The following is a 23,258-nucleotide window of genomic DNA, read 5'->3' as shown; positions in this document are numbered from 1 at the left end:
CACCAGCTAAAGATTTTCATCCCTGGTGCAGATGAAGGAGCTCCGAGTTTCAGTCTGGACTCTGCTGGAGACCAGTTACCTGGATTTGGGATAAATTGTTCTATTGGAGCTTCCCCGTCTGAGAACTAAACACACTGATCGATCTCTGCTCCTCCTGCAGCGATGTAGGTGGCGTAGTTTTGGATAAGCTTTATCACATGTGCGACCTAAAATAAAAGGTAAAAAAGGTCACATTTGCCATTTTGTGATCGAAAGTTCACGGTGTGTGTAGTTAACATTCCATTACAAAATAAATGAAATATCCTTCTGATTGCTGTAATGACAGCAATTTGAGGGATTGCAGATTGACTAATAATTCTCATAAAAATCTGATATTGCAGTAGTGGTAGAAGCCAGCAGAATTAGCACATGGGCTAGTCACTTCGTTGCTGTCCTTATTTCATAAGTATTTCGTAATTGTTATGTGTGTCATCTTTAGCTCTATAAATCTGCACCAGTCTGAACTCTGATAAATTCTGCTGGTTTTCTGATGGCAGACAATAGAATCTTCATCTTAAGAATCTTTATTTGGCAATTTATGGATTTCTGAAAAAAGTAAAATTAATGTAAAAGATACAATTTCAGAGCTGCTCCACCTGATGGTGTGGAGGCCCTGGCTGCGTAAGAATACATTTTTTTATGTTCATCTTTCTAAAGCCCCTGATCAGAGGACTGGTGCCAGGGAGTAGAAGGTGAGGAGGTTTCTCTTCAGAGGGTTGGGATTATTTAGCAGTAGAAAAGCAGAGAGAGAAGGTGTATAGCTCTTACTTTCTGGACTTGTTCTGAGGAATTAGAACAAATCCTTCAATATTTTACTATCCCACTAAAACGCACCAGCACTAAGAATTTTTAGGAATATATATTCAAAGTACATAATAAAAGGAAGGGCGCATGCTCAAGCTAAGGCAGTGCATGAATGAAGCAGCCTGGTTGGCTTCACAGTATGAAAATATTCTCCAAGTCTTGTTTGAGTCAGCATTTCTTTTGAAAGCATGTAGCTGATCTCTTCAGATCCGTTTGTTTCTTTGTAGGCAATTTATATATATTATCAAGGGTGCCATTTAAATAATCATAATAATTACATTATGGTTCCGTAATTGATGAAGTATGTACCATCAGTGTCAGGTTTATGACAGCACTCTGAGCTATTGCCAATTCTCCACCCCTGAACAGCCCTCTACTGTATTGTGGGTTTTTTTGAAAGAGGATTATATTATTTTATACAATATGTCATCTGTTGATAAGAGTAATATGGACAATACTTGAGTTGCATAGCAACCAGCTTTCCAGTGATTCTTGCTTGAAGCTACTCCATTCCTTGAAATGTACTTATTTTTTAATATTTTCAAACACAGGCAACTGTACATTCAAAAGTTTCCATAATTTCAGTAATTGCATTAATTGCCCTGGTAAGATAAAAAAAAAGGAAGATGTTCCTCGGTGATCACATGTTGAAATTACTTCAGGGGCAAATTCAAAAGATCTGACATGTTTTTACTGAATTAACACGTCGTGTAAGTTACCAGCTCTGAACCGGAGGCTGGCTGGTGTGTTCGCGGGGAGGGCAATGTCTGGCTGTGCTGTGGCTGGGGGAGGTGTGCTGAAGCTACCAGCCCTTTCCTGACTCCTCACTTTTCCCTTAGTCCTTCAAACGAAAGAACAACTCCATCTGACGTACCAGAGGGGCTGATGTGAAGGCTTTGACCATGCCTGGCTGCTGCCCACTCACTTACCAGTTCCATCAATAGGATAGAAAAATGCGTCCTGCAAAGGCTGCTCCATATCTGTGGTGGCTTCGGAAGCTATCAAGCATTTCTCTGCATTTTCTTTACATTAACTCCCAAAGTCACGAGGGATACTGCAAATAAGTAAACAGTGTACGTGCGGTGCATTTGTCTTTAAATGGGAAAAAGATGAGCTGGCTCACTTCTGCTTTTTTGCCTTCAGTAGTAGGAAGATTGGTTCTAAATTTTGGAAACTGCAGATACATTTGCGATGAATATAATTCAACGTTTGGGCAAATTATTCCATTTAGACCTATTTCGGTTGTAACAGCTCTGTAATCCAGCTAGCTCAGGGGAATAAGCAAAGCAACCACTATCACCAAGTGCAGAGGAGGTGGCAAGAGATGAGCTGAGAATGGATTCAAAAACCCTGACTGGTTATTATAAAATTTGTTTGGAAACATTTAAATCCTGAGCACTGCATAAAATCCTCTCATCGCCTCTTTGAGGTGGATGAATAAAGATTTTTATTCCCATTTTACAGCTAAAAAAACAAAGACGTTAAGTGTTATTTTCCAAGGCCACACGGAAGGCCACTGGCAGGCCGGGGATAAGACCTCATAAATTCCTGGCTCCAGCCCCACGCTCTGTCCATCGACAATGGTGACTTTGTGTGCGGATGAGCTGCCCTTGCACAGCGGCAGAGAGAAGCGCACACGTTAGCTGGGGTGGGTGTAATTAAGACAGTTATTAATGAAAAAAAAAAAAGTCAAAAAGACTTCTGCAGGAACTGCAGAGGTTTCAATAAGTGCAGCCACCTGAGGATTTTTGAGGGTTATTTCTCGGGAAACGTGAATGTGACAGTGCAGGACACCCCTGAATTCTCCTTTGGAGCAACATACGCAGCTCGAGTCACCCATATTCATACTGGAACAGGGTGGGATAGGCTGCGGATTGCTGTGTCTGCGTTGTACGCATCTGGGATGGCAACCAGTAGGGAGAGAAAACCCATATTGGCTATAAACCTATGTTGGCCCCAGAACAAATAGTTGTGCTCTGGCCATGTGTTAACTTGGTCAAATTGAAAGAGGAACCTCACCCCCAAGGCAGAGATCCTTTCAAAAAGATTAGGGGTGGGAAGAAAACCCAAATGGCCTTAAGTTCAGGAAGAAGGTAGTATGAGGTGGATGCCTACAGTCTCATAGGACAGGACTGGTCAACTGAGAAGAATTTTTCAATTGCGTGTGTCTGAGATGTTAGCAGAGCTCCTGCTGTCTTCATCTGGGACAAGATTTTACCTTCGATCTTTTCATAAAATGGTGCTCTCTCTATCTCTGCCATCCGACCTTTTCATGTCTAAGCTTGATGCAAGCAGGGAAGATGTTCTCGGTTCAGTGGCTGGAAAGTGGTGGTTCAGTCTGAGCAAGGTTCCTCTCTCTGTTTCCCAGAGGGTAGCACAGGTGACACAGCTGAGGTGGAAAGACAAGCCAGGTTTACCCGTTAAACCTGATGTCCATCCTTACCATTTTGCTGTTGACCCTGTTTGGAGGGAAAGGGATGAGTGCTCCACTCATCTCTGCTTGTCCTGGGAAAAGGCAAAGACTCTGGCTGAGAGCAGTAGTGCCTGATAAGGCAAGGGGGTCCTTAGCTGTACATTAGGGTCACAGAATAGCTGTGCTTGGAAGGGACCTCAGGGCATCAATCTAGTCCAACCCCCCTGCTCAAAGCATGGTCACCTAGAGCAGGTTGCTCGGAACCTTGTCCAGCTGGGTTTTAAGTATCTCCAAAGAAAGAGACTCCACAGCATCTCTGGGCAACCTTTCCCAATGTTTGGTCACTCTTATGGTAGAACTACAGTGACATTCTTAACAGTTTTTTTCTTGCATTTAGATGGAATTTCTTATATTTCAGTTTGTGCCCATTGCCGCTTGGCCGTTCTCTTGATACCACTGAGAAGAAGCTGTCTCAATTGTCTTTACTCCCCACCCAACGGGTGTTTATATACATTGACGAGATCCCCCTAAGCTTAGAAGGTCACTAATGTGAGTTGATTATCTTACTTTTCCGATGACATTGGCAGATGTAGAAGACCTGAGAGCATCAGCAGGAATGAAGCCCTGATCTTGCAGGGTGCTATACAAACATGTCTGCAGATGGAATTCTTCACCCCAGCCTTTGGCCATCTCCAGTAACCAATTCTGCCCAGACAGAGTTGCAAGGCCAGGACCTACGTATTAGATAGCAGTTTGGCTGCTGTTCATATTTTCGCACTGTTTTCATATGTTCAGGGCTGCGATAAAGATGAAAGGAGTTATTGTCCCTCTTATTTTTTATATGGGTAAATTGTTGAATTGCTTGATTTATTGTATTAGACTCATAGCTTATAATTTCTGAGTGTGTTTTGTTGGGACCTTGGAGAGTGTAGAGCTGGCTGATAGCATAAACAGTACTTTGTATTCCTGATCTGCTTACATTTATACAGATCTAGAGACTGAAAAATGTTTACAAACTGCTGCCATAAGAAGGCTTTACAAATCCTTTGAATGCAAAATGACAGTTTGCTGAATGAGCTGTTTTTGTTAGTTTAGTTACCATGGACACTCAATAATTGTATGTATTTACTTTTTGCTTGTCTTGTTCGGAATGAGAGAAGAATATAGATGATCTAATCCAATAAACAATGAACAACAGAAGTGCCAAGTAGAAGCAATGTAAACAGTGCGTTTTGCAGAAACTTTACACATTCAAGAAGGGAAAGTCATATGTTAAATTGTTTCCTGAATGTGTGCGCTGCTGTGGTCCAACTTTTGCTACCATAGTTTGTAGGCTATCAAGTTAAGCATATTTCTGCTCCTTCTGGAGCTACTGAAGAGCAGCAAAGCCCTCTCCGTTGGTACTCTTGGAGCACCACCTAATGGATGAGTTAGGAAAGGTCTTTTTCCTGCAAGCTTCTGACCAGCCTAAATTTCTTGTGTTCTTAGCATCGAGTACCTGCTCATCAACGCTACTGCAAAATTGTACCCAGTTATGCCAAGTGGCAGACAAATAAAACAGTTGGTTAAGGAAAGCTGCCATTCTACGTGTGATACCAGTGTGTCTTTCACGTGTACTGGCAGCTTGAACTTTCTTTAAAAGTTTGGGTAGACTATAGACAAAATTTGCAGTTTTCTTCTAAGATAACTTTGTATTTAAAACAGTTAAAGAAAAAAAGTTTGAAACATTTCATACTTTCCGAGCAATCTCCACAAGTATTTGAAGGACCTTCCAGTTGACTTCATAAATGACTTGTTCTTCAGAGTGTTCGTAACAGAGAACAGAACGTCACACTGGTAACTTCCCAAAAGACAAGACAAGCCAGAAAGAAGGCTTGAAGGCCTCTGAATCTACGTAGTAAAGACTTTCAACCATTTCTTACTGCCCTGCTTTGCCTCTTTGTATGAATGGTAGTTGCAACTCAGTTGTCTTCTATTTTTGTTTAGTTTTTTCTTCTGCTTCCATCTAAGAAGGAAGAGAGTAGAGAAGAAATGAAGGCAAAATCAAAAAAAGAAGGAAAATGGAAGACATTAATGGATGTTGAGTTTCCCAGAGCAATGATTGTGGCTGGTTCTCTAGGGCAGACTGTCCTCGTAACCCTCTGGGGTGTCTCCTCACATGGGGGAAGTTCTCCCAGCAGAGGCCTTTCCACTTCTTGGCCAGCATCTCCATCTGTTTCCATCAGCAGTTCTCTGAAATGCCCGCAGATTTTTTGCTTTTCTTGCTGTGAGAAGGAAAGTTTCTCTTTCCATTGGCTGTTTTCCTGCTGATCAGCTGAGTAATGCTCTCCACAGGCCTGCTGTCCTGTTTGGAAAGAGGTCACTCCCAGCCAGGTCTCAGCTCCCAGCCAGCTGCAGGACCTGCATGTTCCTGGCAGTGTGGGCCCTTTGCTGGCCAACAGTAACACCTATACCTCTTCTCCGTATGCAGCCTGCTAACCCCCAAACTTTCTCTGTTTGCAATCTGACAAAGAGGGATTTTATCTTTTCTTATAGTCCTTATTACTGTACACAGTTAATTTCTTTTCCTCTTTCTCCTTTCGCTTTGTCCATTTAATAAGGGGCTGGGCTTTTCTGAGTCTGATGAAAGCTCCCCATTGACTTCCAACAGAAAATATTGTCAAGTGTTATCTGATATCTCTACAAGAGTAAATTTTTGGACAACATCCTTCCAAAACATATTACATCTTCCCCGTCTAGTAACAAGCTCTGCCTGGTCCCACGATTTCCTAAGCTCCCTTCTTGCAGGACAGCAACGTTTATCTTTAAAGGTGAAGCAGCCGAAAAAGTGAACAAAAATGCAGTATAAAGATATGTCTGGCTCAGGAAATCTCTAGTCCAAAGACAACTGGAGCCTTGGAGGTTATTTGGAGGCAAATACTACTCTATACTTGCACTCCCCTAATTCCCTTCCCTGGGCGTCCCATTGTCTACTCTCAGGAGAGGGCTGTGGCTTATGTCATTCTTTGGTCTGAACCAGTGCAATTGCGTAGCACGCTGAAATTGTCTCGGACCCCAGGTCCGTGGTTTCCTGGCCATGCGGTATTCGCTACTAGTACTGTTGGAGCCTTTCTGATTTGAAAGTCTTTGACAAATTTCGGGAAGTGGGAATTCAGGTGAAAACTTGCTAGGAATCCAGTGCGTTTCTCTTTTCAGACTGCTATGTTACAGTGAAGAAAGACAAGGAATTAGTGGCCAGATGATTTGAGTGCTCAGTGGACTTTGAGTACTCAGTAGGTAGACTGAGTTTTTCCTCTTACTCTTTGGAAATCCTCCTCACCAACACAGGACCTCGACTTGCTATTTATATCTGTAGCACACGGACGCTTAACATAATTGATGTCCTACTGGATGCTTCGTTTCCCAACTGAAAGAGCAGTAAGGCGCAATTTTACATGTGCCACGTTTTTGATGTAAAATTGTGTCATTGGGAAAGAAATCAGTCCGTCAGTTGAAACATGTTTTCTAGTCTTGTGTGTTCTCAGTTTCCCTTCTTATGCCAAAGGGATTTCTTAATTTTCTCCAGTGTGATGGATGCAAAAAACCCCTCAATGCTTCACACTAGCCAGTTGGTTCTCCTTTTAAAAAGTGATGATTGTCATTTGGTAGAATGTACAGGAGGAGGTCTGTTAGCAAACGATACACGACTTGAGATTTTTCAACTTCATTTTACAACGTTCTTCGCTTTTTGAATCAGCCAGTAAGATTTCTCACTGAGCTCCTCGAAAGGATTGATTTGTCCTGTGAAGCTTTGGAGAAATGGGAACGAGGTGGAGATGATAAAAATAGGGGTTTTGTTTGTTTGCTTGTTTGTTTTTGTTTTACCACTGATCGATGTTACTAAAGACCTCAAGAATGGTCAAACCATGCTTAACTGAACAGTATTTTTGCTTGAAGAGCCAGGTTTTTACCCTGTAATAGTCACTCAGAGTTTGTTTAAGTCTGTTCTTGTAAATATACAAAGATGCAATAAAGGCGCCACAACTGTCCCACCATTTAAATACACTTATTAGTTCAGTTTCTAAGGGAATTATGGCTGGAAGCAGTATGCTCCAGCGTGGGATTATATTACAACTTTTTCATTCCACAGTGGTATCAGAATCCAAACTGCCTCTATTTGGTTTATTAATTTGTTTTTCTGAACATTTGCAGAATTGTAATATCCCAGTTTTGCCAAAATCAGACCTCAGTTTGGCAGACTTTTCTTTTATCAATTCCAGTTGTTCTTCCACAACCCTTTGAGGATTTTCTTTTTCATATAGTCAATACTCTGTGTACTCCATCATGCACTCAATTAGGGGACACGTCAAATACATCTGTGTTTAAACACAAACTATATTACTTCTCTCTTATTTTTGGCCCAGGCTAGGTTTTGCTGTACATTAAGTATTTTGGAATGACAAATGCTTACAGTACAGTATAGCATCTAAATTGTAGTGGTTTGTGTTATGATTACAGTGTCGTCATGGTAATATAGTTTTTGCAAACGAAAAGCCAGGGTTCACATATGTAGTTCTTACAAATCCTGGAAGGCCTGGGATGGGTCAATTAGTCATACATTTTATAGCATCCCACATACGATAAGGTTTCCTAAGTCTGAGCAATGCACAGTATTAAGTAGAATTAGCTGGGAATTCTTAAGAAAGCGCTATTTCAAAAAAAGATAAATATAGTAGTTGGATTTTAAAATCTCTTCTCTTTCTTGTTCAAGAGAATTATCCTTTGCACCGCACCTAACACACATTGGCTCATTAGAGTCAGCTAAGCAGTGTAGGTGCACCACCCCTGTAATGTGCGGTTTATTGGGAGAGTGGGAAGTTACGTGTGCTACCTTCTGAATGATCTTCAGATATAGAATGGGATAAAGAAAATGCACTTTAAGAGACAGTCATTGGGAAAGTCCATTTCTGAGAGTACACAGCTGAAAAAAGTACGCTTAGTGTCTTAGTTTTTACACTTGAAACATCCAGTAGTGCTAAATAGTCTGACAAAACAGCCCCAACAGCTCGGTTTCACGGCAAAAGTGGCTGATGAACCAGGGCTGAGTGCTGGCCGTCTGCCGTTGTTGCTGTTTGTTTCCCTTGGCCACGAGGCATTACCCTTCCCCACGCTGGGTCAGCCTCCACTGGCCAACAGCCGCTGAGTCCCAAGAGGGACGTGGTCTCCATCGGAAACTGTATCCAGCTGCAAGTGATGCTGCAGGTTGGTGCCGGGGTGGCATAGAAATAATAACACAGAGTGCCCGATACACTGTCAGTTTTGCCATTAAAATACCCATCTTTTTATTTTTCTTCTGTTACATCTTTTTATTTTTCTTTTGTTATATCTTAGATTTCATTAAATGCGGAAATCGCATTTAATCTAACTGCGAACTTTAGCTATTTTCTTACTTTCTTGATCCAGTAAAATTTGTTTCTGAAGTGTAATTGTCTCTTTATTAAGAACAGACTTTTAATGGACATGGAATGCTTGTTCAAGTGCCTGAACAAGTTGGGAAACAAAAACAGCGATGTTTTTAATCAATAACTATTGGTGTCTTTTTTACTTGTGTATATACAGTCTATGAGTCTGATAGAGATTGGGAACCCTTCGCAAAGTCTGGAGAACGTGTGTCGCTGGGCCTACTTGCAACAGAAACCTGACACTGGGCATGCAGAGTATCATGACCATGCTATCTTCCTCACAAGGCAGGATTTTGGTCCATCCGGCATGCAAGGTAAGATGTTCATCAGGTTTTGTTTTGTAAATGTCGAGGCTTCTGAGCAGCATTTGCGTTTATCACTTAGCAAGGCTAGTTATGCAAAGCTTCATTGTTTATCTTTTGCTTAGTTTTGGTCAACCTTTTCTTTCCCCAGGAGCTCTGCATACAAACCTTTCCGGTTGTAACTGTTTCATTTATTATTTTATCTTTTCTTACTGGTGGGATAATGTATTGGATCATTTCTTTGCTCTTCCTGAAGCCAAGCGAATGGGATCCCTATATAAACAGTCCTGAAAAATGCCCAAAGATTAAAGAATAGATTGTGTGTTTAAAAAGGTCTCCAAAGCTGTTGCCGTGTTCCAGCAGGATTGCCAAGAAATATTGTTATGGAGAGGTCTGGAACAGCAGGGCCAAGTCCTGTCCACTTTTTCTTTTTTCTCAGGGCTCTGCCTCCTGTGAGATCGGGTTTGTTCACTGGAGGCGATAAACCTCAGAGCTCTCCCGTTCCTTTTGGGTTGGCCAGATCCGGGTTGTCAGCACAGGGCTGGGGCTTTGCTCGCGCCTTTCCCGAGGGCTGTAACTGCACCGAGCTGCTCGTGAGCTGTAACACAGCAGCGTGTGGTGTCCTTTTCCCCTTTGCCTCATGAGTTTGGAGAAGGCAATTGCAGGATGGTCCTAGAGGTGACAACGGTTTCTTGGTGAGCCAGGAATATAGTTTTAATTTGTTCAACAGGCTGGTTTCATCTGTTTTGTAGATGAGGGAGCAGATTATTAAATATTGGGGGGCAGAGGTCTCTTGAGAGGACCTCTTTGACTATATTTGTGTTACAACAGCAAACAGATGCTTGTCCTAGAGCTTCTCACTGCACTGCCTTTCCATACTCGCTCATTTTCTGGAACACACGGTATTTCTCACAGGCTACGCTCCAGTCACTGGAATGTGTCATCCTGTTCGAAGCTGCACTCTCAACCATGAAGATGGTTTTTCATCTGCATTTGTGGTGGCTCATGAAACTGGACACGTGTGAGTAGAACTGTGGACATGCCGCGTCCTACCTAATAATGTCTTTGCTACCGACAAATACCAATGATATTGGAAAGATGCAATTTCTGTTAAGAAACAATATTCAGGGTCAGCCCTGGCTTCAGATCTCAGCTCTCTCAAGGCCTTCTTTATGATCTTAAGTCAGCTTTATATTTTGGTATTTTCAAATGGAAAATGGAACTAATACCAAAACATCTTCCAGAGCTGCTGTGAGAGTAGATTGAATGATGTATTATAGTCTCTTGGTGGAAATGTAAAGCACTCATAATGATGAAATATGAATTAATTGAGTCAATGGGATACATGATCCTTGAAAACAATCCGTATTAAATAAGCACATTGTCTGTATATGTTACTGCTGGTAAAGGATACAATAGTGTATCGAAACAGGGTGCCGAGCACTGAGGTTACAAGTGTTCTAAATATTTCGTATAAAAAATGCAATCATTTTGCTTAATGATGTGATTAGAACCAATGCCCAGGCAGCAGTTGTCAAAGCTTTGGTTTCTCCCAGCGCATTTTGGTTCCCCTGTTCTCAGAGAACACCCACTGATTCCCATTTTCTCTTTGGTAGAACAACAGTTCCCAGAAGGCTTTTTCTGAAGAGTTTCAATCTATTCTGTTTTCCCTAAGAAAGCCTGCAGGCCCTTTTCTCTTTGTTGTATCAAAAATTATTAAGTGCTTTAAATGAAAAAAATTGCCCAAGTTTATTGAATCTCACTGTAAATGTGTCTTAATTAGGCAGGGACATAGAATTGATACCCAGATGATACTTGATTCCAGAATTTTTGAATTATGATTAAAAAGAGTACACGGTGAGTCTTAAAAGAGATACCACTGAAGAATGTTTCCGATCCCTCAAATCATATTCAGCCCCCATCTGTTAATTTGGTTTAAATTATGGACAGATATCGCCCATGTTAGTCAAACAGTGCTCATTAAAAAATGCAATATAAGATCCTAACAAAGGGAAGGAGAAAATATATTCATAATAAAGCCAAAAAGAAATTTAAAAATATGTGTAACTTGGAGTAATTTTCTAGAAATCACCCAACACTTTCCAGGCTTTTTCACATTTGAACAATGCGGGATTGCTACTGGGCAATAGCAGCAGCCAGTCTAAACTAGCTTGCAGTGTGGCTTCTTTTTTTTCCATGCAAACGAATTGTCTACAACTGCAAATTAAGCTAAAGTGTGATTTATTTTTTTTTTTTTTAAAGTTAGATAAACTCCTGAATAGCTCGATTGGAGTATGAATAAATTTCTGTTAATACTCCTGGAGGGGCGTCTAGATCCTTAATCCGGAAATTAATTCATTTAGCCGTAATTATTCACAAACGTGGATGTGCACAGAAGTCCAAAGAAGGCATTTTTAGTCTGTTTTGAAAGTGGATTAAGCTAATCACATGAAAATACTCTCAAGGGTCAATGCTTCTATGTGGGAGCTACTACAGACTAGCTCTTTAGCTTCAGTGTCGCCCTGTCTTATTTCTCATGACTTTGCTCATGTGGACAAGGGTCATGGGCTAGAAGAACCTTGTTGCACTCAACCACTGGTGACGTTTGGGATGTGGAAGCACTTGGGCACTTAGAGTTCACCTGTGATGTAACTGTGCTGGCTCTCTCCTGTGCGGGGCAGTTTAGGCATGGAGCACGACGGCCAAGGGAACAGATGTGGGGACGAAGTCCGCCTGGGGAGCATCATGGCCCCCCTCGTGCAAGCCGCGTTTCATCGCTTCCACTGGTCTCGTTGCAGCCAGCAAGAGCTGAATCGATATCTCCAGTGAGTAGCTGTAAAGCAGCCTCTCTCCTTTGATTAGGGAGCACGTAAGAACAATTCTGCATCTAGCATTTGTTCTTTCTCCTTTTGTTAATTACTCAAACGGGGTTGAATAAAACAAAGAATCCTCCCCATCCTATTTAGAATGAGATGCTCTCCCTTCAATTGCAAATAATAATGCAAGTACTCAATTAGTTTGATTTCAGTCCATTTTGAATTGTTCTCAGTTCATTTAATTTGCATCTCTCCGTTTTCTGGACATTTATAGTATATATGCTGTCCTCTCAGGGGTTATGAGAAGACACTGATCTCATCGCTGACTTTTCTCCCTCCCTAATGTAACCTCTAGCTGGGGGAGCGCCTGTGCCACCCAGCAGCGTGCTGTCTGTCTTATAGGTACCAAATTTGGCTTCAAGGGCCATTTGTTGCTTATGATACCTGTCAATTATAAGACGGTGTTGCCTTAAGAGGAAATTCTGCCCTTGTAAGTACTCAGGGCTTTCCTTGACTTTAATAGATAACTAATAAAAGAGCATGGATCTAGAATTAATTTTTCACTTGTTACTTTTCCTTTAAGTACCCTGTATGCAAAAGCTATTTGAACAGCTTCATCCATGGCGCTTGCCTTCCCTTTGAACCTGCCACATTGGGCACTAGACCCACGCTGCAGTTCCCTGACAAATTTTGATGTTTATGGCCATGGTTTTGCTCCTTCTAGAAAAAAAATCTTCCCCTTGTTGTTATGTGCAAGTTGTGCAGAAAAATATGAGGAAACTACTAGAATACCTAGCAAAAACTGAAAATAAGTAGGAAAAAATGCAACAAAATACATGAAGTAAACATGAGTCAGTCTTTTTGTCAATATTTTTATTATCTTAAGTATCTTAGGTATGGCAATAAGGAATAAAAATACCACGAGGGAAGTGCGATTGTTTCAATCAGCAAGATGCTTTAGAGCTTTAGCCATTAAATAAAAATCATCTGGCATAGAGGGCTGCTTTACATTCTTTAAAATACAGCTATTTTTAAGCATCTTATAACAAAGCAGAATGATGGTTTGCTTTGAAGTAAATCTAACCTCAAAACTCTGCTTTCAGCTCTTGGTATCTTCAAGGCAACCTGAATGATTGCCAGAATAGACTCAGGTATGGTGTCCTCATGTCTGTGAAGTAACTCGGAGACATTTCAGAGATGCTGTTGGTCGTGTTGGTCGGGCGAATTAACCAGTGGTTATCCCATGTTAACCATTCAGTGATGGTAGCATCACTCCCCTGTTCTCCACGCAGCTCAGTCAGGCATGATTCGAGTGGGTTACAGGCTGTCCTCACAACTTAGGACAAGAGAGGAAACTCCCGCGTTCATCACGCGGAAAGGAAACTTGGTACAAATCATGGATGGAGCTGAGAGCTATCAGGAGAAACAGAGGGAACAGACCTCAGCGTTTAATAAGGACACGTGGTCGTAAACGAGTTGCTGCTTCTCAGCAAGGACACAGGAAAACGGCAAGCTTAGCGGTGACCTCGGATGGTTACCCTGGCTTCTGCTTCTAAAACTTCACTTGAAAGGCAGTTGCAGGCAGCAAGAAATTCCACAAATGGAAAATTAATTAAACTTTCTTTTCTTCTTCGTCTCATGTGGATTCTTCCTTTGATTCCTTTCACATAGGGAGCCTGGAGACTGATAGGAATTTACCTGCAAGCCAAATGGAAATTACAATGCTTCAGACAAAATATATATAGAATCCATTAAAGGTGGATACAACGTGATAAAGTTAGTGTGAGCATAATTGCAATATTAGCTGCTCTTCACAACCAGCGTCTGAGAAATCGTAGGCTCTGTTTTGTTTGGAACAAAAAGGCACTGAAACCACAAACACTGTGCGAGTCTCACAGCCCCATCTGTTACTGTAATTTTTGCCTGTTGCAGTTCCTATGATTGTCTGCGTGATGATCCCTTCGAACACGACTGGCCTTCCCTTCCCCAGCTGCCAGGAATTCACTACTCCATGAATGAGCAGTGCCGTTTTGATTTTGGTTTGGGCTACATGATGTGCACAGCTGTGAGTACTTAAGTTTGGCTTCTGCTATTTCTCATCTAGGAGTGTTGTAAGTGTCTCTGAAATGTCCTTAATAGGGACAGAGTAGAGGAAGGAAAGATGTTGTGCCACTTAGCTGTAAGCAAGGAATAACAACTGAATGTTGACAAATATGTTATTTTAAGTATCTCTGTCTTATTTTTCAAGCTGCAGTTACAGAAGTAATTATTCTGTAGTTTCATAAATAGCTGTGTACTTCAAGCAAACAAGCTTGCTGCATTATTGAGCCTCCTATTGCTGGCAGCTAGTTATTTTGCTACAAAACTCCCACCCAGATGTGAAGGAGATGAATTTGGTGGCACATCTTGTAGTGCTAACACAGGGCAGTGTGCTTTTATGATCCAATTTTATGGAAAGTGTGATGTGTTTTGAGGCCTAGCATGAGAAAATAACCGAGACAGCAAGTAGAGCAACTCGCAAGGACTCTTGGTGACATGGTTGGCACTCTCGTACCAGGAAAACAAGAGACAAAGACTAAATTTAAAGCAAGGCAAGATTCATGCAGTTCTCAGTGGATTGGCCTCAGAAAGCAGAGTCTTCTGCAGCAGGGCTGTGTCTCCTACCTCCGGCTCCTCAAGTAGGACAAGATATTAAATGGAAAGAGATGTTTTCAGCTGGTGTGGCAGCTGCTAGCACATAGCATTTCTGCTTTGATTCCCATCTGCAGGAATATGTGTGCCGAGTGGTGTCTCTAGATAATGGATGAGAACCTTTAAAGCATCAGCTGTAGTATTGTCTTGACGCAATTCCCACTGATGCTGCCTTAGAAGAATGTCCCAGCCAAAGAGGGTCTTTTCTCAGAGCTGTTCTCCAGACCCTGGGAGACAGAGGCTTTCTAGTCTTCTTTGTTCAGAATATCCAAAAGCATGTCCGGGCATCATGTTTTAGTATATTGTGTGGTGGGTGGTTCTCATCCTCTCCTGTACAAGCTCTTGCATTGTAGGTAAAATGCCCATTTGTTCATTGGATCAGGGTCCTGAGTTCAAATTTCCATCCTCCTGAGGAGGTGGTTGCCACAGCTGAGCTACAGTCTGAGCAGCAACTTTCCTTCTCCCATGAACGCTCAAGGATTTTTTTGGTTTGTTTGCCAAATTAAGCAGCACCATTTGGAGAAGCTGTAAGAAAAGGCAGTGTGTGTCTTACCCTCCGCAGGAGCTGTGCCCAGTCTGCCTTTAGTCACTAGTGTAAAACTATTTTCACGCAACCTTATTCTGTCGAATGCAGGTGGGATCTCACTTCAGAGTCACTGATGGTTTTGCATGAAAGCTCAGATATGCTCAATCCACAGACACCATGGTGTTCCTCAGAAATCAGTTGATAACAGCTTGCATTTTACAGCCAGGAAAGGAAAAACCCCACCGTGCTGCATCTTCTATTGCAGTTTCCAGTGGGAGCTCTCTTGAAGCGTCGTCCATTCTGATTTTCCCGTGTGTTTCAGTTCCGTACATTTGATCCCTGCAAGCAGCTGTGGTGTAGCCACCCTGAGAACCCCTACTTCTGCAAAACAAAGAAAGGGCCTCCGCTGGACGGGACCATGTGTGCACCGGGAAAGGTGAGAGCGGGTGCTGCTTGTACGCGCATGCTCACATGTGTTCACGTGTGTTTGTGTGCAGTTGGGGGTGTTCCCCTTAAAATCAAGGGGAACAGGAGAAGAACCTATCTGAAGGACTTGAATTCCGGTAAGATGTGGAGCAAACTCATAAAGGCAAGTAAGGCTGCTGAGCAACGTGAGGGGAGGAGGCAGCGGCCAGGGCTGGTGTCCTCCATGGCAGCTCTGTCACCATCAAACCCCATACTTATGCAAGTCATGGAAGTATCTGCAGATTGTCCTGTGCTTCTTGGCAAGTCTTTGTGACAGAGCGGGGCAATTTCCATTTGCCCATGACTTGTGTGAGGGCAGGGGGGTTGTGTTTGTATCAGTGACGTTGTACTGATGATGCTGACTGGGTTCCCTGGCGCTGGAGGTGCAGAGAGCAGTGAGGTCCTGGAGATGACAGCCAAGCCAAGGCCGCTGTGGCTGCCCCAAGGGAAAGGATGGATGTGGGAGTCAAGTTCCAGCTAGAGAGAGCCAACATCACGGCGGAGAGAAGGGCAGATTTGCGGAGGTGGATTTGCTGACTTGATGAGATTCAAGGGAGGCACGAAGGACCGTAGAGGGAAGGTGCGAGCTGGCAAGGGCTCAGACAGCTCCGACCCCTTAGCCACCATGCTGGACCTGCTCCGGGTCTCAGTCATCCTTCTGTGGAGGTCACGCTGTGCTCATAGTGGATCTGAACTCCAAGTCCTTTGAAGTCTCCTGAAAAAGTCTGGCTTCCCTGGGCTTTGGATGCAGTGACTGAGGGGGAGAGGAAGGTGTCGCTACTTGGAAAGATGTTTTGTAAAACCCAATGGATGACATCATTTATGTGATAAATGAACCGTATTAGCAGCTGCTGTTACGGTTTTAAATGTCTTTTTTATGAAAAACATAATGTAATGTTAAATTAATTCCCTAGCAAGTCATGCTCTATATGAACCACTCCCTTCTGGTTTTCTCTTCTTTAGATTATTCCTGTTATAACAGCTTTGTTTCTTGTTTAAAAATATATCTATTTTTAAATTACAATCCAAAACCTTGGACAGTTTCTTTGGATTCATTTTTCTATGTCTTGATTTTTGCGTTAGAAATATTAATGAAACCCCTAGAATAATATAGTTATATTCCATTTTATTGCATCACCCTCTTCCCCCAAGCCATTCATTCATATTAGTATTTGAACAGAAATGAGAAGAGAAGAAAAAAAGAACTTGTAACCATACAGTTAAGCATCTGTCAGTGCTTCCATTATAAACAGTTTGTCAGGATATTATGCAACTCAGCTGTAAAAATTTTCTCTGGACTGGAACTTGGGATCCAAGGCTTCAGCGAACTGTGCAGACAGCCAGGTTTTTTAGTTCAGTGGAGATGCAAGAGACTATGTGCACTTTCTGAAGCTTCGGTAGATGATAGGACTATGACTGTTTTATTCCCAGAGGAGCTGTCCCAGTTTTTTGATAAATAAACTCATTGCAACCTTCCAGGAGAACCTGAGAAAATGATATAAAATGAAAACCATTTCGTTAGATAAGGCTCGGCAGTCTGAGCTAAACATTTTTTTTTAAAAAGTCGCACGAGTTATGAAGGTTATACAACTGATTTTGTGTATCTGAGTTCAGCATTTGACCAGTGTATTTATTAGTTGTCGGTGTTTTTAATACAGGCACATTAAATCAGTCCTTTTCCATCTGTTCCTTTCCTTTTCATCCCTGCCTTTGATTTGTCCTTTCCCTGTTCGCTCTCTTCACTCTCACCTGAAAGGACGGGGACTGTAAAATGCATATATTGCCCAAAGCTGGGACGCAGTTGCAGTGTGGCAGCTTCCTTTAAGATACATCTCCCATGATACTCATGAGGAAGAGGAAAGTAACTTCAGACTCGATCCACTGTTTTCTTTGGAATAACGCCGGAAAAGGAAAGAATAGAAACAGAAGCAATTAAAGATGTTGATTCAAAAAGATCCATTTGTTTCCCACTTTAGAGACTTGCAGTTTTCATGATTTCATACCACTAATTCCCAGGGCCTATTTTAAGCTCAAACCAATCACAACACTGCTGATGTGTCAAAGAAACATCCTGGCTTTGCAGCAGCTGAGGGGACCGAGTGCCAGAAATGAAAGCGATGTTCGGGAGACTAACACGGCGTATGGCGCGTAGATGTTCTCACCTAAGCCTGGTGTTCAGGTAACCGATAACGGGGCTCTTCGCCTTCCCAAACTGAACAGATGCGATTGAGGGGAATCCTCTCCAGCTGCCTCCTCCCGACCTGACGATCGAGGGGCAAGGACACCCATGGGAGACACGAGATCCGTAGCACATTTCCAGTGAGGACGCTGGTAGGGGCCGTGTCTCTGCTTGCCCAGGTTGTGTCTTGGACCTACGCACTGGCCCTTAGAGAAGGAAGGAAGGTTAGACTTCCTAGTTCTGTCTACATGTGTGTATGTATGCATGTATGTAGACACATAGATGTATATTTAAGTAAATATATGTGAATATATGTAGGCTCTTCTGTGCATGTGGTTATTTGAAATAAGCTGCCAAAAGAGTGAGGTTCTGCCATTTCAAAAACTTTTTAGTAAGTCTCCTTGTGTAAATGGAGACATTGAACAACGATTATGTTAATTGGCAGCAAACTAATCATTTGCTGGGTTTAGGGATAGAAAAATAAAATATTCTCTTGGAGCTTCCCGGCCAGAGAAGAAAACTACTATTTTTATAGAATCCTAAAGGAAACAGAATATTTTATATTGCTCCCAGCCTGATTTTTTTAAACTAGATTGAGTTTTCAACAGCAAGAGGGAAGATTCTGTCAGTTTTGATTGGAATTACTTCCGTGTCTGAATGGTCACATTAACTTGCATGAAATATCTCCAGCGTGTAAAGTTAAGCACGTGGAGGGTCGGAGTCTTAACGTGAAGTCAAAGACGCTCCATAAATTGCTGTAGTAAACCATGCAGACGGGGCACAACTGTGCGAAGCTTAACTCTGGATGACATTCTGTGGGTTAAAAAACGCATGTGCTTTCATCTGATAATCTATTTACTTGTGTACAGTTCTGTCAGCTCCACCCTCAGCCTCAGGCTTCTGAAGCCGGGCAACCTTCAGAAACATATCATCAGGTTTTGTTGTTCCGATTTTTTAAACTATTTCTCTTCTGGGGAGACATTTATGTTGGCTGAAGTAGATAACTGCTCTCCACAGGATAGAAATAAAACCAGTGTCATTCACGCAAGGAGGTTGCGTGCTTGGGTCCATCTGCTTGCTGCAGTGACTAACACGAAGGTTGGCTCCACCTGAGCCTCCTCTCTTTCTTCTCTTGGAGAGAGGTGAGAGCCCGGTGCCTGCCCCTGCCAACCCAGCTGATGTTGCTCTTGGATTTGGACTGTGTGCCGGGGATCCAGCACAAACCTAGCAGGTCTTCTCTTTGCCTGCACCGTGCTAATGACATGATCCGAGTCAAACTTGGAATGATTTTTTAGTCTGTCAGGAAAGGAAGGGAATGATTAAATATTGAAATAAATAGATATTATTGAGAAGGAAAATGGACTGAGAAAAAAGGTTTCTGAAAACACTAATGTGTACTCAAAGCAATCCAGATAATTTCCCACTGAGAAAGCTGACCTCAGCTTCTCTGGGAGACAGGAGACAGATGGGTAAGTGTATGCTGTGTTAGTCACCACAGAAACAGGGAGAATGCTTGATTCTCCACTGAAGAAACTTTTACTGGCTCAGGGTAGACTTCTGTGTTAGAGCTTTCAGTTTATCCCTTGCAACTAATTATTCTCAAACAGATGGAGCAGAGCGGGCCAGGCTGCGTGTGATGGGAAATACAAATAAATAAGTAACCCTCTCCTGGTAGGATCTCCGGAGAGCAGGGAGAGCTGGGGGCCACCAGCCGTGGTGCAGCGCGAGGGGCTGCGAGGGGCAGATAACAGGGGTGTCAAGCGAGGAGATAGCAGAGTTGCCAGTTGCTGCCTGATATAAAATAGGTGGAGATCGTACCCACAGAAGATCTGCAAATCTTTTCTTGAAAAATTAACTTGCAGATGTGCTAAGCCCACAGGAACACACTGCCTCTTTTTTTGGCGTCCGCAGCAGTTGTTTCAAAGAACTGCTGAAAACAGCAGTGGAATGTTTTACTGCAAGAGATTTAGGTTTCCTCTCCTGGAAATTGCACTTGTTTTGGACTGTCCTGTTTGCCAGAAGAATAGGCAAGACTGCAAGAAGGCATCTTCTTGTCTTCCACTAAGAAAACGATTTGCATTTACCCAGGGCTTTTTTTTCTCATTACAGGGAAAAAAAAAAAAAAGCTTTAATATGCTTCACTCTTTAAATGGAACCCCCTGTTCATGAAGCGAATAGTGGCTGAAATTGGCTCTTTTCCACCTCATTATGTAGTTAATGTAGTAGCAATAGGAAGGGTTGGCTCTAGCTTCCTTTATTACACTGGAGATTGTTCCATCTCTGGTTTTACCTTCTCACGGGTTTTCTTGCATGGGTCTGCGCAGAGTAAGACTCGGTTGTGAATCATTTTGTTTCATGTAGACTCCTTTCTTTTAATCCACAAACAAAAAGGCAAAGCTGGGGATGACTCATTTTACACAAATGCTTGTCTCCTAATGGCTCTGCCTCAGCTTCCTGACAATCGGCGTACGACCACCCTCTCCAGTAAAAATCAGTGCTGCTCTTTCCTTTACGCAGCAAAGTCGGTAACACTTCTCCATGTTTGCCTTCCCGTTCAGGGACCAGTCACAGTGTCAAATAGGTGGTTTATTAGTGTTTTTTTTCAAACCCACGTCCCCCTGTTCATGGCTAAAGCAGGGAAAAGAGACTGGAAAACACAACATCACCTGTCTCTCCCTCTCCTCCGTGGAGTCCAGGCGCTGGATCCTGGATCATCACATAATGAACATACGTTACGTGGCTCTTGAAACGGATTCAGTGATTGCTGTGGAACTGACACCTGAGGGATGCAGAACCCTGATAAAAGGATGTTGAAGCAAGAACAGATCAGGAGCTGTCACATCTCATCTGCTTCCAAGCCCAGCTGAAATTTGTATTGACAAGCTGATGCATTGCCAGCTTCCCCTGCATCTCCGAATGGTCCCATTGCCGCACGGGGCCCCACAACTCCAACTGTTCGCTCAAACAAACCTCTCCAAAGCCATAAGTAAGCAGTCCCTGAAGGGTACAGCACTGAGCTTCAAAACCAAAGAAAGCAAAGGACGTATTAGCATTTTGCATTTCTTTCATGCTTTGCTGAATTATCTCTTGTTCTGTCAAACAGCTACGAAAAATCTGCCCATTACAGCTCCGGAGCAGGATTGGTATAATTGGCTTTGTGGTAACTCATCTATTTCATAGGTTTTGACTGTGAATATTTGAAGCCATGAGAAAGAACGAATAGTTGAAACCTAATTTCTACTCTGTCTTCTACTCCTTGTCCAACCAAATCAGCACCAAAATAAATTGCATGAATAAAGAGCCGGTCATTGAGCAGATCAGCGAATCAGTAAGCTGTGTCTTGTCACCGTTTTACTAATGATTCTCTCTTTAAATTCAGCATTATTAATGATTAGCCATCACTTTTAAATTTGTTTTCCAGATCACTAATCGCTCTATGCTTAAGAACGCTCTCCTGTTATATATCTTCTGATTTTGTTTTTGCTGGCAGCATGCAGTTAGCCATATGCTCGGCTTGTGCCGCCTGCCAAATTCCTGTGTTCCAGGGCTTGTTAAGCTGTGTGAAATGTTGTTGTTGACTTGAATGTTAAGGAAAGTGAGTGACTGATTGCACTTGTTGTTACAGCCATCTGTACTCCTGAGCCAGAGCTCTTATCCCAACAGTAACCGTTCCCGCAGAGAAACTGCGACAGTCTAATGCAAAGTCGTTTGTTGGGCTGGAAATATTTTCCAGCACCCGCATTTCCATCAGTAGGCTTGTATGAGAGCAGAAATAGTACCGGGAAGGGACAGAACCTGTGATCCTTAAGAAAAATTCATCCTGGCTTCAGCTAAGAAAAAAAATGCCTTGATTAGGGAGTGAAGAAATTGGTGGAAAGGCATTGGCGGGTTTCTTTAATGAGGGGAGACAGTAGAGACTATCAGTTCTGAAGCTATGAAGGCCCTTTAAAAAGTGTGTAAATACCTTACAGGTTTGGGGAATGTAGCAAATTATGTGTTTCAACCTCTGTGGAATGACTATATTAAAAATCAGATAAAAAGAAAAGAGGAAGCCTAGTAGGGCGTGATTAATTGCGCAGAAGTGGGACTGTCCAGGGCTGCTCTCTGGTATGTTGGTCAGTTTTACCACGAGATTTCCAGGGAGGCTGCAAAAATTCTTCATTTAATAGCAATAATGTCTAAAATGCGAGCTGGCTTTAATTTCGTGCCACTTCACTGATCACATTTATTGCAGGAATGTGTGTGCCGAGTTCGGAGCTGCCGGGAAGGACGGTGCTGGGGCAGCAGCTCTCGCCAGGGCTGCCTGAAGTGGCTCCGTGCAGGGCAGAGGCAGAATTCTGCCTTTAGCTTCCAGGATTTAGTTGTGTTGAAATCACCGCTGCAGGCACGTGGTGAGGGCACGTAATGCTGAGACCAGTTTAACGAACTTGGTAGGCTTGAATCCCGCGAGCGTTTATGTGCATATTTAACGTGTAAGTTCATAAAATTTGAGTGAGTTTGGGATCACGGGCACGATGTGACAGTGAATCTCACTACTTTCTCCTGGTGAAAATAAATCCAGAATCTGTGCCTAAAGTGAAATCTGTTGTACCACAGGTTCTCATATGATATAATTTAATCATCTAATCGTTTTGACGTCTGATTTTTCTCTTTTAGCATTGCTTTAAAGGTCACTGCATCTGGCTGACACCAGACATCCTGAAGCAGGACGGACACTGGGGGGCATGGAGTAAGTTTGGCTCTTGTTCTCGCACCTGTGGCACCGGGGTGAAGTACAGGACGCGACAGTGTGACAATCCGCAGTAAGTATACGTACACCCGTGTGTTCTTCTGGGGCAAACGAATGGTGAGAACCCTTGCTGTGTTACTAGTGCAGTAATACAGTAAAAGATACTGAGTTGTGCTTGTTGAATCTGACCATCGTATATGTTGGCCCTTAGCAAGTCATGAGTCATCTTTATTTCTCAGTTTATCCATCCGTTAAGCTGGTTATGCAGTTACAAGGATCTTGAAAGTGCTCTTACACTGTTGCATAAAGCATAAATAAAAGTTCAGGGCCCCATTTATATCTTATTTTAATATGTGAGTATGAAATAATGGCAATTGTTTCCTGGATTATTTTTTTTAAAGTCATATACCTTTTTAAATTTTTTGTTTAATCCATCTTTTTTTGATATTTCAAGAAAAAGGTCTTAATATATTTTCCAACTGTTTCATTCCAAGTTGGAACAAAGCTCCAGCGATCAGAACCTTCCACAAAGTTAATTTTAGTAATATTGAATTGCTTTGCTTCGATAACTTATATATGGCTCGTCTAGGTAATGTAGAATGACTGAATTTCAGTAACACTGGGAGTATAATATATCTAATATAGGTTGGTATGTACAAATGATATGAAAGATATAATTATTGCTGTCTTATTGCGATATCATAAAATGTCAAGATCCTAACAGCAAGAACTGAAACAATTGTCAGAATTAAATGATTTTACCAGACAGAATATTTTTAACATTGACTTTCTCAGTTTTTGCTGATGAAGTGATTGAACTTGACTAGTGTTAAAAATCATCTTATCATTGATT

At 42.3% G+C, this 23,258-nt stretch overlaps 1 protein-coding gene across 2 annotated transcripts in view; it reads left to right on the top strand.

Annotated features, from left to right (window-relative positions):
- ADAMTS2 (ADAM metallopeptidase with thrombospondin type 1 motif 2) overlaps positions 1–23,258 on the top strand; it is a 188,714-nt gene that overhangs the window by 140,514 nt on the left and 24,942 nt on the right. For both annotated transcript variants that reach the window (XM_074603897.1, XM_074603898.1), the window contains 6 exons: positions 8,855–9,011; positions 9,915–10,020; positions 11,681–11,824; positions 13,748–13,880; positions 15,355–15,468; positions 22,333–22,478. In XM_074603897.1, the coding sequence (XP_074459998.1) occupies positions 8,855–9,011; positions 9,915–10,020; positions 11,681–11,824; positions 13,748–13,880; positions 15,355–15,468; positions 22,333–22,478 (800 nt within the window). The remainder of the gene's footprint in view (positions 1–8,854; positions 9,012–9,914; positions 10,021–11,680; positions 11,825–13,747; positions 13,881–15,354; positions 15,469–22,332; positions 22,479–23,258) is intronic.

This window comes from Larus michahellis, chromosome 11 (assembly GCF_964199755.1).
Source record: "Larus michahellis chromosome 11, bLarMic1.1, whole genome shotgun sequence".
Classification (NCBI taxonomy): Eukaryota; Metazoa; Chordata; class Aves; order Charadriiformes; family Laridae; genus Larus; species Larus michahellis.
The sequence above is the reverse complement of the archived record's forward strand: the minus strand, read 5'-3'. Positions and strand labels throughout refer to the sequence as shown.